The 15,734-nt window shown below is 36.4% G+C and overlaps 1 protein-coding gene across 1 annotated transcript in view; it reads right to left on the minus strand.

The window, feature by feature from the left end:
• The window catches only part of LOC103772818 (calcium-activated potassium channel subunit alpha-1), a gene marked incomplete at both ends in the record, with an annotated part of 117,435 nt that overhangs the window by 31,192 nt on the left and 70,509 nt on the right, over positions 1-15,734 (minus strand). Inside the window, one exon of the mRNA XM_008940161.1 lies at positions 106-181. Within this exon, the coding sequence (XP_008938409.1) occupies positions 106-181 (76 nt within the window). The remainder of the gene's footprint in view (positions 1-105; positions 182-15,734) is intronic.

Raw genomic sequence — 15,734 nt, forward strand, 5'->3', positions numbered from 1 at the left:
GTTTTTTCTGGAAAAGAAAATCATATATTAGTAAGGCCGCAAACCTAAGCCATTTTATGTTCTGTCAACAATGCAACTAGCTCAGTATGTAAGAAAAGGTCTTACCTTGTTTTAAGGATATTCAGAAACTGCAAAATTTCTGAAAACTGTATCAGCCTAAGAGCTCTTAAAAATCTTAAACCTGCATTAAAAAGAAAAGCTCTAGTAAATAATAATTTAAATGATAACAACATTTCACATAAAATGACAATGATCAATTCAATCAATATAAGAAGCATACAAAATGTCAAATACCTTTAAAATGTTCTTCCATATTTAATAGTTCCAAGATCCTTACCAGGTCTTTTTCAAATTGTTTTAAACTTATTTCCTTAATACATGAAATAGCCTACCAAAAAGCCTTAGTTTATGCAGGAAGCCATGGGAGGAGACATACAAGTTAAAAGCTATGAGGAAAAAAAATTACTGAGGTTCTGCTGGTAATTCTAGTGCATATGTCTTCCAGGCTGTCAAAGACACATAGATATCCAGAACCCCCCCAGTCCTCCAAGCACCCACATTGCTTAGTGAAAAATAAGAGATTATGGGCAACAGATCTGATAACCTGGATAAAGTAGACTGTGTATATGCCTGATTAAATTGGTAAATCTTAATGACGTAAAATCTTTTACTGTAATAATACTCCCTATCTCCACCCTAATTTAAAAAAACTCTCAAGCAGGAGAACATAGAAACGACACGTCCTCTCTTTAAAATTACAAATCTACTGTAACTCCTTCCATCAGACTATAGCTATAGGGACAGATAACACTTTGGCTACTAAAGAAGCAACTATTTTAAGAAAGAAATAGCCTTTTTGTGTTGAAATCAAGTTGTGTAATTAGCAGTTCCCAGACAACTAGAAAGCCAGCGAGACATACACAAAGAGAGTGTGTGCAACGGAAAATACTATGGAAGATTAAGGGCTTAAATTATTAAAAGAGAATTATGCTGATAATAAATAATTTGGCATCTTCTGCATATGAATAAAAGTACATTGTGTATTATACATATGCCCAGCTTATAAAATTAAAATAAGGCTTTAAGGATAATTTTTATTAGACAGTATTAGGAGTTACATAAAAAGTGTGTAACATGGTATTGCAACTGTTACAGTTAGTTCCATGACTGCTTCTTCCCATACATTCTCTTTATTGACATTTATTTTACCCAATTCCAGCACAATAAACCACTTTTTATTTCCAGAAATTTAAGGAAAGGTCCTGGCAAACATATAAACCTGGTCACAACTCTCATCACCTCAGTGGAGTCAAAAGGTCTCCCTCAAGAGCAAAGATGCGTATGGTACGAGGTATTTAAATCAAGGCTTTATTTCCACAGTAATCTTGGAAAGTTGTTAAATCAAATTTTTACTCTTACTAAGGCTCATAAGTAGCCTTATTTAGGCTTATGACTAGCCTTGACAAAGTAGAAAATCACTCCTGTCAATTACAAGGATATACATTTTCTTTTTTATTACTGACTATAGGGAACTCTGAAGATTAATTACAAATAGAAAATTTGATTTGGGTATCTTTTTGAAAAGTAATAAAATAATACTTAATTATAATCTTCAGATCCATTTGCAATTAGAGTATGATTATTTTGAATCACAGTGCTGAAACTGTGAGAGATGCGTCCCTCTGCTCCACTAGCAGTAGTTCCTTCTCCTGTTGCTTCTCCTGTCAAAACAGATGTGGATGGATAGGGATGCAAAAGACCATTAACAGCAACTCAAAACTTTCTCAGCTCTGTTCCATCCAGCTACCTGACTTAATACACTCCCTAGTAACTTTTTTAAAAAAGGCTGGTGGGAGAAAAATTCTTCCTTTCAAATGCTTTTCATTGCATCTGAAGTTAGTGAGATGGCTAAGTTATCCACCAGAATGTTTCAAAGAGAAGCCTGAGGAACATCAAAGTTAGTAATAAAACCTCTATCTCCGAAGTCACGGAACGCTTAAGAAAGACTTTATCTGCTGAGATGACTAGGAGTTCAGTGTATTTTTTTTTCTGAAAAAAAAGAAAATCACTACAGATTAAGTTTTGCAATTCCTACAGCCTACACTATTTTAAAAAATTTCCTTCAGAGAACAGAAAAAAAAAAAAAATTGAAGGGTTTGCTTGAACAGTTTTTAAGCAAACTTTTTTTTTTGGAGTTTGTTACTGAGTTGGACACAGTGCTCCAGGTGAGGTCCAACCAGAGCAGAGTAGAGCAGCAGAATTACCTCCCTCGACTTGCTGGCCACACTTCTCCTCATGTGGCCCAGGATGCATTTGGCCTCCTGGGGTAGGAGGGCACATTGCAGACTCATGTCCAGCTTCTCATCTACCAGCAGCCCCAAGTCCTTCCCTTCAGGGCTGCTCTCATCCCCAAGCCTGTATTGATACTGAGGATTGCCCCCACCCAGCTGCAGAACCTTGCACTTGGCCTTCTTGAACATCATGAGGCTCGCACAGGCCCACTTCTCAAGACTGGTGAGGTCCTTCTGGGTAATATCCCATCCCTATGGTACATCAGCCACACCACGCAGCTTGGTGTCATCTGCAAACTTGCTGAGGGTCTACTTGATCCTGCTACGTCATTGATGAGATATTAAACAGTACTGGTCTCTGTACAGACTCTCTGAGGGACACCACTTGTCACCAGTCTTCATGGGGACATCGAGCCATTGACCCATACAACCAATTCCTCATCCACAGAACAGACCACCCGTTAAAACCATATCTCTCCAGTTGAGAGAGAAGGATGTTGTGGGCAACCGTGTCAAAGGTCCTACAGAAGTCCAGATAGGTGACATCTGTAGCTCTTCCCTTGTCCACTGATGTAGTCACTCCATCCTAGAAGGCCACAAGGTTGGTCAGGCAGGACTTGCCCTTGGTGAAGTCATGCTGCCTGTCTCAAATCGCCTTCCTATCCTCCACGTGCCCTGTGGCACAGCATCTAGGAGGATCTATTCCATGAGCCTCCCAGGCACAGAGATGAGGCTGACAGGTCAGTGGTTCCCAAGGTCCTCCTTTCTACCCTTTTTAAAAATGGGAGCAAATTTTCCCTTCTTCCAGTCACCAGGGACTTCATCTGACTTCCAAGGGAATAGTAGAAAAAACAACTCTGAAAAGTGATCTGAACTAAATACATGAAAGGACTGGACAATGTCAGGGCTGAATCTGGTAGGTTTGAGTATCTTTGTTTCCACATAGGTACTCACTGCATCTTGTTCTCAGCTGCTGAGCATACAAGCATCCGTTAGGTCAGTGTTTGCCAGTGAAACTCACTATACCTGCAGTGTTTACTCCCTGTAGCAGTATTAACATAGTGTCAGTCAGCCAAAACAACTGTATATAGCAGGGACAATTTACACTGTACAATGCACCAGTGTGCATACCTCCCCAGCAGGTTATGCAACGTGAATACTTTGTGTGGTCTACTGGCAACATACAAGCTAAACTGAAACAAGGGAAATGAATAGCTATTTTTAAATCCTGACTGTGGAAAAGATAAGAGGTGCTGTCTTTGAATGAATCTGGCACTCTAAACCATTTAATAGCAACCACTTCTTGACCTCCTGTTAAATTACGTGCATTTTGAAAGACTGCAGAAACTCAGAGGTTTCAGCCTTATTCTTCAAATAAAGAGCTGCTTCTGAGAATAAACTGTACGCATAAAATTCAGATGAAATGAGTTTGCCCCTAAATGTACGATTATTTATATCACCTTGAACTTGGCAAGTGGATGATGAATCAACTGAATAATTCCCAGAGGTAAAGTTCACAAAGCACTTCATTCTGGTGCTGTTATTGATGACATCCAGAAGTACACTTGCAATCATACATCCATAAACTGTATGACACAGTAAGCCTCACAGCAAAACCTTGTTGCAAGGAGATGGTTGTCAAACTAAAAATGGTGTAAATTATTTAGTAGGTAATTTACTATGAATCCACATACGATCAAAATTAAAACAAGTTAAATAGAAAATATTTTGATAGGTGTAACTCAAGAGAAATTAATGACAAAGTGTTTGTAAAGAATAGCCTGTCTCTGAAAACTAATGACATGTAATCAATACCACAACGTTCTATGCTATGCTCTCTCACTGTTTTCAAATCAAACTTGACTCACGAGTAGAAAGATGTTTTCTCTTTAAGGCCCACAAACTCATCAAGCATAATCTTCTTTTTTAATATTTGTTTATGCATCAAGAATAGTAAGCAGGAGTCTATAATATGATCACTAATAAAAATTCCCATTTTCCCAACGCTGTCTCAGCTACAAATACAAATGTATACATCTCTCTTCCCTTAGCAATATTTGGGAATGTATTTCATATACATGGGGAAGAATAATTTCTTTTAATATGAAATAACTACAAAATTATTTTATATTTAAATGATAAAATCAGTACTTGAGGTAGGGTAACATTCTTAATGTATTACAGTAAAGCCTGCTCTGATTTTGCACATTTCATAGGATCCTGCCTCTTTGAGTTATTAACAAACTTCTGAATGGAATGCTCAGGAATTACTGTCTGTTTTATCTCCATCATGTCACTCACCTTTTCGTGAGCAAGAGGTTTTATGTCAGAATTTTCTGATGCAATTTGACTGGAATCAGATATAGTCTTCTATACTACAATATATATGGAAAAATAAGTATCAAAAGATTTAATTTACCTAGAAAATTTCTCTAATCACAGGAAACATATACAGATAAAATGAAGGGCCTTTTCAGTTGAGTCATCCATTTAGAAGCAGAAGACTAACAGAGTATGCTTCTGAGCTGTGTTCGTTTCAGTTGCAATGCCCAGGATAGAGCTAAGAGAGTCAAAGATTACCATATCAGGGAAAAAAAAAAAAATAAAATTATCAACCAGATGTCTTTAACAGTATGACACAAAGAATTTTAGTCAATAGGGTCTGCCTCTAGTATAATAATTGGACTTAGAGGTATGAAGATTCAAATGAACTTCAAAGCACAGCAGAGAATTATTTTCTTACTGTGAAAATATTTAACTGCCTGTGTTATCTGTACAGCTAATGGACCATTTTCAAAGCAAAATTAAAATGTAAAATATATGTGTAGTATGCGCTATTATTTTACTAGGTAATTTCCTGGATAACACACGTGGCGTACTTTTATTTCAGATTCTGAGTGTTCAACCTGGAATCTGTTAAAAAACAAACAAACCAACCAAAACCACCACCACCACCACCACCACCACAAAACATGAACCACACCTGACTCCCAGAGATCAAATGCCTATATCTCCTGAAATTCTATATACTGAATTTAGACATGAAAATTTGACACATCCACATATTTCAGGCCGATTTTGAACGGTCCCAAGAGGCCAAACACTGTCCAGAAACCTGAAATCAATATTAAATATTATAGAAATCAATGACCTGTGCAATAGGAAACAAAATACTATGTTGAAATCTATCCTATGGGCTAAATCTAGCATAAAACAGGAGTAGTTTTTTTTCATTCCACTATATACTTGTTCAGTACCGTAAAGTGAGGTGCATATAACTCTCCAGCTATTATTTCCCAGCTCTTTACAAAGGACCCAGTAATGTGGATCTTTAGACAAGAATAGTGATATTAACAAGCCAAATAAACTATGCACCAGTAGTAATATAACTGCAATAGGAAATTATTTTTTCTATAAAGTTTACGGCAAAACAAACACTATTTTAAGCTTTATTTGACTTTATAGTCTTATAGGTACTGAAATATCATATTTTCCTGTCAGACAAACAATGTTGCAGTCTCTCTGCTGAACTGATGCTTTCCACTGGATTCCTATACAGCAACAATCAGGATTACTCGTAGGTTACAAACCTACAACCTTGAAAAACGAAATTTACAATTTTAAACCTATGAAGAGGAAGAGAAGGAAATCACAAGCACCAAATTTGTCTTTAGCGAAATTCTAAATGACAGAAACAGAGATTGGGATATTTCTTCATTCAACATAAGAAGTTAATCTACCAGCCCAGCATCAAGCACTACATTATTTCTCATGAATGAGATACATAATCTCTTTCTTATTACCATATGTTGCTTTTTCTTGCTTACTGACAATAACATATACAAAATAGTGGTATAAGAATTCAATACACCAAGGTTCTACATACTATTTCTGTTATATCTGATAAACCACCCATTCATCAGAACGCTATCTTCATCAAACCTATCAGTGGCCACTTCTACTCTGTATTTCATTAAGACCATATGGTTTATTGAAGACTGAAAAAACCAGAATCCATATTTAGGAAATCAGAACCTTTTTTGAGACACATATAATGGAGGGATAATTTTAGAATGAAAAAAACAATCCTATTCTGAATGCCTTCAAACAGCACAGCAGAGCAACCTGAGATTCCACTCCCTGTAGGTAGGCTTGAAAATGGAAGTTCAAAGAACAAGAAAAGAGGAAATAGCATAGGAGGAAAAGAATCCCCTATTCCATAGAAGCAACACACAAAATATTTTGCTACATTTTCCTGCCCCTGTAATGCAAGTGTAAAAGGAGGGAAAATAAACCACAGCATGAAAAAAATCAATACCTATGAACCAGGACAGTAAACCTGCATCAGGTTCAGAATCTAGAGAGACTGTGGACTCATCGCTTTCATAAAATGTTGTAACAAAGACTTGTTACCAAATCTCTCTGCTGCACATACCTTTAACTTACTTTTACATCTGTTAAAACAGTGACAGCAGTTTTAAAAATAATTTAATAACTCCTCTCTTGCAGAATATCACATTCCATCCTTCAATAAAGACTAGGTTACTTGATTCTAGGTTAACACTGAACCCCTTTGATGAAGGAAATATAAGCACATTACAGCATGTGTTGGGAATGAATTTTTCCTATAAAGCAACTGAAATACTGCAGCTATTTTGAAGTTAAGAAATTGAAATCAATATGATTTCAGAAGAGAATAACACTAGCAGCACAGACAGAATCACAAGCTACAATTCTGAAGAAGCAGTTTAGAGATGGACCTTACCCCAGTATGAGCCGACCCTATAACAAGACACCAAGGAGTTTCGAAAAGTACGTTGTTCTTCCTTTTCAGGGATACTATGTCCAGCTTTGATACGATATCCATTTGAGAACAATTCTCCAAGAGATTTTTTACGCCTTCTAGTACTTTTATAAGTTTCTGTACGTGTGCCCCCAGAAGTGTTGTGGTAGACTAAAATCTTGCTGGGAATCATGACTATGTATCTTCAGCTTCAGGAGCACCGCACCTAAGTATTGTGGTCCAGTCTTCAGTCACAGCATCCACTAACAGTGAAGATAGTCACATATTTACTCTTCATTTTGCTAATTCAGCATCAATATAGAGAAACTGCACAGAGTTCTTTAACAGAACTTCTCCTTGGAAGTAGATTTAACTGGACACAGGATAATGCAAAGTTCACCTTTACATGTTGTTACCAAAAGATAATTCAGTATAATCTAGTCCATTTCTGTTAGCATGAACAAACAGAATTAATTCAAATACAAAACTCAGCCTCACAAAACAGACTAAGAGAATCACAGACTGGATGGACAAAACAAATCACAGAAGCAGACAGGCAGTGCAGATGCTCCTCTGATCCGTGATGTATTAGGGCTTAAAAGCCATCTTCTATCCGGATATTACCACATAAGCTTCTTTCAGATACACGAAAGAACCACACCCATCAATCCAAAACCCACAAATGTAATGCTGTTCACTTGGAATGAACAGGTAGTCTCACGAAGAATACAATTCTTATAGTTCATGTACATAAAGGGAATTGTTTACTGTATATTGTTTTCTTTGGCATCTTTACATATCTATCTTACATTAAAACTACTATAGGCAGAGGTCACATAATCAGCCAACTCTTACAGGATTTATCCCTGATGAAAAACCCAAACAAATAAATACAACCTTTCATCTAATCCCAGTTAATGACAGCTATATTACTGAAGAAAAAAAAAAAACAAAAAAAAATTTAGCCAGAGCAAGCAAGAGCACAAAGAATAGAGTGCACTAGTCCTCTCAGACTCACTCTGAATATTCACAAAACTGGTATTTTTTTTTTTGTCAGCTACCATCTCATTCAAACAGAAAAAGCTCTTTAAAATAAAATGTAAATGTGAGATATTAGCTTCCATGATATATGGTATACTTTCTTAGTTAATTTTCCTGCTTTACACATATCATACAAACTTAATCTTGAAAAAGCTATCTTCATTTTGAGGAATATGCATATCATTCCTATTTTTTGTCCCCAGAGGAGCCACAAAGATACATACGCCAAAAATATATCAATGCCATCTGGAGTACAACGCAAAGCAGATACTAAAATAGACTGCGCCATGAGCTTATAGGAAACATACAGGATCTCAGGGCATTTTGGAAATGTTAACAAAGGGTGATAATGCTAAATACAGAAATGGAGAGAACGGTACAAACAAATTTCAAATTTCATGTAATATTCAGTGAGTGAATGAGGGGCAAACCACTTCTGAGACTAGTAGAACAGTTTTTGATTCTTCATATATGCAAGTAGACATACATATAACTGTAAGCACTTGAATCATTCCTCTCAACTTGGAAAGATTTGAACAAGGTAGTACTTATTCATGTTACTAGTCACATCTTGTACAGCTCAGAAAGAACACCCTACTTTTTACCATATAAGGCATACTATTTTTCTTTTTTATTTATCAGCCTGAATAGCATTATGATCTTGTTATTATCCGATTTCAAACCTGTCATTAGTGTACTTCGTACTTAGTACAGGAAATGTTTAGGTGTAGAATCCATTTGCCTTGTGAACCTGGAACATCGCTAACGTAAAACTGTTCCCAAGTAACAAATAGCAAGACCCAACCCGTTTAATTTACGTAACCTATATTTGGGGTTTAGTAATCTGACAGTATTCCTTTAACTCCCTCAGCTCCCTGGCACAGCTAGATATTAATCTGAAGTATTTACCCCCAAACTAAACAACATTCATTCTGTTCTAAGGAGCTCTAGGATGACTTATTAAAACCTATTATACCTTCAATAAACCCAAGCTATTTAAAGTATGTTATGCGTGAAGATTTCTACATTTTCAGCAGAAGAGTACCCTTACGGAATATCACCCCATTACCCTCCTTGAACTTGCCATAAAAATGGTTTCATACATTTATGGAAGCATTGTTACAATTAAATGACTACTTGCTTATAAAGTCCAGCCCAAATGTGAAACGATTATTTTCATATATTCAGGAGAAGAAATTAAGACTTCTTTGGCGCTGAGCTCCAGTCTACCTTTCTCTATGCAGACACTAGGTGCTTACTGTATCATCTTATCAGAGCACAAAGAAAGAATAGAACTTTGGCGTAAAGAACAAATGTACTGGCTAGAAGTGAGCACGAAGTTATTGGAGTTCACAGTTCTGAGGGATATGGGTCAGGCAAGAAGCAAAGTCAGGACCCTGAATTTTAGGAAAGCAAACATCCAGTTTTCAAATTTCAGGTGAAGTCCCTGGTGATGGGAAAAAGGGAAAATTTGCTCCCATTTTTAAAAAGGGTAGAAAGGAGGACCTTGGGAACTACTGACCTGTCAGCCTCATCTCTGTGCCTGGGAGGCTCATGGAATAGATCCTCCTAGATGCTGTGCCACAGGGCACGTGGAGGATAGGAAGGCGATTTGAGACAGGCAGCATGACTTCACCAAGGGCAAGTCCTGCCTGACCAACCTTGTGGCCTTCTAGGATGGAGTGACTACATCAGTGGACAAGGGAAGAGCTACAGATGTCACCTATCTGGACTTCTGTAGGACCTTTGACACGGTTGCCCACAACATCCTTCTCTCTCAACTGGAGAGATATGGATTTGACAGGTGGACTGTTCTGTGGATGAGGACTTGGTTGGATGAGTAGTGATCAACGACGCAATGTCCCAATGAAGACTGGTGACCAGTGGTGACCCCTAGAGGGTCTATATGGACCTTCTTCATCAATGACATACACAGCAAGATCAAGTACACCCTCAGCAAGTTTGCAGATGACACCAAGCTGCGTGGTGTGGCTGATGTACCATAGGGATGGGATATTACCCAGAAAGACCTCACCAGTCTTGAGAAGTGGGCCTGTGCGAGCCTCATGATGTTCAAGAAGGCCAAGTGCATGGTTCTGCAGCTGGGTGGGGGCAATCCTCAGTATCAATACAGGCTTGGGGATGAGAGCAGCCCTGAAGGGAAGGACTTGGGGCTGCTGGTAGATGAGAAGCTGGACATGAGTCGGCAATATGCCCTCCTACCCCAGAAAGCCAAATGCATCCTGGGCCACATGAAGAGAAGTGTGGCCAGCAAGTCGAGGGAGGTAATTCTGCTGCTCTACTCTGCTCTGGTTGGACCTCACCTGGAGCACTGTGTCCAGCTCTGGAGCCATTAGCACAAGAAGATCATGAATGTGCTGGAGCAGTTCCAGAGGAGGGTTATAGAAATTATGAGATGTGTTATCCTTCCTCTCCTTCAGGTTGCTACTTCTGAAACTACTGTGTAAATGTCAATATTCTACAAGAAATGGCCCATAAAATTTTCATTGGTCCTGTTTTAAATAGGGTATAAAATATTATCCATAGAAAAAAAACCCACATGATGTGTCTAAATGTAAAACTATACAGGTTGGTGAACAACTTAGTAGCATTGTCTACGGGTTATAACAAAATCAGAACAATCTAATAATCCTTCTGCCAACAATTTACCACTCATTAATCTCACTAAATGTTTTAGAAGGTGAAACTTTACAGTTTCTGTAAATTCCTGAAGAAATGCATGTATTTGCAATATTTATTTATATCCCAGTCTGAAAGTCTTCAGATATTAAACCATTTTCAGAAAACTTGGCAGTAGCAGGAATAAAATCAGTCACTAGACATGTAATCTTTAAGTTTACTGCTTTATACCACTTCAGGCAATGACTATGTCACACTCCATAAGACTGGCAGAGATATACCCCATAGTGAATGAATAGCAGATCTTTATATAAAATCAGTGTATTATCTTGTAAGCATCATATTTTATAAAAAAAGTATTATCCCACCAAACTTACATTGCTACCATTTTTAACAAAACACTGAAAGTGTGAAGCGAAAGAAAAACACTATTCATAGTCACCTCATGGAAAAAAAGAACTAGGAAGAAAAGGAATTTATTCATCTCTTGGGTTTGGTGTTTTTTTTGTTTTGGTTTTGTTTGTGTGTTTGGTTTTGTTTGTTTGTTTTTATTTGTTTGTTTGGGGTTTTTTTTTTATAGTTGTTTAAACCTTTCTAGATACTGAAGTCCATATTCAAAAAGGATATTATATATATATAAAACTCTTTGATTTATAGAGAACTGGTCACTTTACTGATGATGGTACTAAAATCAAGATGACCCTCATAATAAGAGGTTACACATCACTAAGCTACCCTTGCAGACAGATAGCACTGAAGGTTGTAAATTTGGGGTTTGTTTTTTAAAGTGCCCATTACAACTCAATATATTGTAGTTTCACTTCCCAAAGAATTACACATTAGCATCTCTATAATTTTCCCTGGCAACCATCATGAACAAAGTGTACTAAAATCAGGAATATGCTGTTCTGAAAGGTTGTAACCATGGGGCAGGACAAATGATAACAAATGCAAAGGAAGGATGAAGGCCAGATCTAAAGCCTGACTCATGCTGCAGAACGTTGGTTTAAAAAAAGACCTGCAATTCTGCCTGTCTTTGCTATTGTGACTCACAAGGCAGAGACCATAACTGCCAAAGATACAATGCACATACTATGAAATAAGACTTCAGAAGGAGTCAAATATTTCAGTTCTAATCAATGGATATGACATGATGCACCCTAGTAACTGAACGTCAGACTTTGAATTGCACAAAGGAAATATTTAACGAATACATATAAACAGATACATACAGATATATTAATTATGAACCGGTTATGAAAATAACACAACACCAAATTTTATATGTGATTGTGTTCCAAGTGTAAAAAAAAACCAACAAAACAAAACAAAACAAAACAAAACAAACAAACAAAAACAAAAACAAAAACAAAAAAAAAAAAAAAAAAAAAAAAAAAAAAAAAAAAAAAAAAAAAAAAAAAACACAACCACCACAAACAAACCACCAAACCATTTTCTGACCAGATCTGTGCCAAACTTCATAAAATACTTAGGTCTATCCAAAAGAAGTTATACCTCTTTTGCTCAGCATAGAGAATGATTCCTTGCACATGGTGTAAATTTATATTGTACTAGCAACAAACAGAATATTTCATACCAGTCAATAGATTAAGAATTTAGGTATGAAATTTCATAAAAATCAAAGATTATGGTGTGTTAACTGGTTTTGGGAACTCTAACTATCATATGCATCCATACATCCCTAATTTCACCCCACACCAGTACTAAAAAGTAGTCTTTACTTATTGTGTATTGTATCACATTTAAATACAAAGTCTGAGAATTGCATCAATTCAGCATTAAGGCTGAATAAGAACAAATCCAGTAAAGGGAGCAGCGTTTCAAAATCCCCTCTTCAAATTCATGTCAGACAGCAAATCTGTGATCTGCAGACTCAGAAGCAAATTCTTAAGGAGTTTCAAGTGCACACAAGTACTTGCTCTAACAGACCAATATTACCAAATCATGAAGAACAGGTAGGGAATATTTCTGTGCACTATCAGAGTAGATTTGAACCGGTGCCTAGAAAAATAGGTGTCTGATGTTTTCCTAGAAGATGCTGTTCCTCCAAGTGCATGCATTGCTTGCTGTTTTCCAATGAATGAGAAACATTTCTTTTACAATGCACCCTGCACCCTGTAATTGCATATAATTTTCTTTAGACAAATTTCCAATGTAAAAGTGAGCATGAGAGAATCCAGAAGAACCTATTGTGGTTTGCTTTTATTGTCTAGGTGTCTCTGCTTTTACAGTGCTGATATCTAAACTGTGCCCACAATAGGAAGGAAAGTGAAACAATGCAGGAGAATCCAAACTCAGTGATAATATGGAAATTAAGAGGAAATAAAAGCTGGGATCACATCCTTTCCTTTACAAATTATCCAATATAATTTGAATTTATACTTGCAATATTTACATATAAAGACTTAGATGTCTACTGACTGTCACACAATGATGATGTACATTGCCTGCCAACTAACCACTACAAAAAATAGCTTTTCTTTAGGTTAGCATTATCCTATCCATGTATCTAGCCATTATTAAACACTTAATTAAGAATTCTTTAATAAGTGTTTAAATTTTAAATAATTAAATTGCATAAAAATTATAATCTACAATACAAATGTTAATAATAATTATTACTCATATAATCACTTAAGTACATAATTTAAAGGTGAAATTCTAAGTAATAGTGTATGTATTACCAACAACAGCCTTCACATAAAAGAACATTTATAAGAATCCCTATGGGATACAGAATTTCAATAACAGTTTTGGAAGTCGGATGTTGAATAGGAAAGAGTCACAAAGGTTTAATTTTGAAAAAAAGAGTAAATACAAAGGCTGTGAAAGGTTTTCAAACCATATTAGGATTTTATATTTATCCCATTGTGATTATTTCTTCTTCTGTCACAGGGTTGAAGAGTCATTACATCCTTGAACTTCACTGACTCACTTGACTTACCTCAGAGAAAAGCACCCCAGAGTGGAATTAAGTGAGCAAACTGATATAATGTGAAAATAATAATCATTCTGACATCAGCACACAGCATCAATGCCATACTCAGACACCAACACTTCAGCCAGCCCATAGCAATAAAAGATGTTCCTGCTAGGATATAGAGGTATGCATACACATCCCCAAAGTGTAGCATCAACAGAAATTATTCTATATCTTCAATCACACAACACTTTGCAGGACCAAGGGGCTGTAGGGTGGATGAATGAGACTGGCACTAACTGGTGGCTGCACAATGGATGGGAAGGAACCAGTGTACCTCTCTAGTGCAGCAAGAACCCACCCCTACAAAAAACCTTCTACACTTCTAAGGGAGATTCTTCCACACAGTAAAGAGTTCAACAAAGAAAAAGATAACTAGCAATTTGGAAGAAAATAAAGCTGATAGTTTATACTGAACAGCAAAGTAGGTGATAATGAAGAAATAACCACTGGGGACTTTTGGGTATCTCAGAAATCCCATAATGCAGTAGACTAAACCGTTTTGATCTCAGACATCTTTGCTTATGAGGGACTGCAACATTTTCATTTTGATTACACAGATTATTGTCTCCAGATATCTTGACTTGAATACAAAAACTCTTGAAAAAGAACTTGATGCTTAAGGTACCGTATAGCCAGGTGTTTTTCAGCTAAACATCCACAGTGTTGCTATAATATCATTTTCAATAAAACCAGCACCCTGTGCAGGATAATGGTGAACAAAATGCTGTGTACTAGACCTGCCCCTGTACAAGGCATTTGTTACAGGGGCATTTATGTGCCCCTGTACAAGCACATATACCTTGTACAGCACATTTCCATCTACCTTACTTTATAGAAGGTGATTTAAAAAGAAGGTGAAATAATTTCCCCATATTACCCATCTACATAACTCAAATATGAAAAGAGCTTTAGAAAAAAAGTTTTATCTAATGTAAGTTTTAGTGATGTAGAAAAGCACATTTTTCTAAGTTTAAATGCTATTTTTAAATTAAAAGGTGCATTATATTGTTTTTGATGTTTATCTACCATCTGTTATATTTTTACTAGCAACAAACAAAAGAGCTGATAACATCAAATAGGATATTTTTCCAATATTTCGGCTTTTGGCCTGAAGTAGCAGCTAAGGAGATTTCATAAGAAAGCCTGCTTCTGGCAAATGCTTCTGCAGTTTTGATGACAGGATAAACTTAGATAGATAGTTGGAACTTAAAATACCAAGAAAATACAAATTCTTTGGTTTCATATCCCTTTATACATATAAGATCAGAGAATTAAAATTGGTGATAGATTTAGAGCAAAATGTTTCATAACTAACATAAGCCTATATAAAATTTGCAAACACAATGTACTAATTTTTTTCAAGAAGAATTAAGAATTAAAATGCCTGGATCAAAAAAGTGCACTCCAAAGCTTAGTAGCAGCTTTTTTAACGCTGCTCCATATTTAAAAGTTTGCTGAACAGAATAACTGGGAATAGTGTCAAAAAGATCAAAAAGCATGCATTCATAAAGAACAAGCAAATGATGCACTCTGAGCATCATTAGCTTTATTGGCAAAGACTTTCTGGCAATCCATCAGGTATACCACTGCAGTGCAAGCAGTTATGGAGGAATCTATAACTTCGGAGACACCTCTGAAGAAATGTCCTTCCACTTATGGACTGGATTTTCTCTGCTCTATTTCTGTTTTTATTATTTAGAATTTGAGATAGCATGACCCTAAACATTGCTGAAGGCGGTAAAAGGGTTAATGAAAGCTTAATGTCTGGAGGTCAGCAGTGATTCAAGAATAAGCCCTGCATAATTTAAGCATGGACACTATAAATAAAGAAGTACTAGAAAACCCGAGGCATTCAAAAAATTTATCTGAAACAAATGACAAAAAGTGGTACATATAAAGTTGAATGAAGGAATTGCCAAAAGATTATTGAAAGGATATGAATGATCTGGCTTACATAAACTTTCACTCTCACTTG

Source organism: Merops nubicus, unplaced genomic scaffold, assembly GCF_000691845.1.
Source record: "Merops nubicus isolate BGI_N331 unplaced genomic scaffold, ASM69184v1 scaffold11665, whole genome shotgun sequence".
Classification (NCBI taxonomy): Eukaryota; Metazoa; Chordata; class Aves; order Coraciiformes; family Meropidae; genus Merops; species Merops nubicus.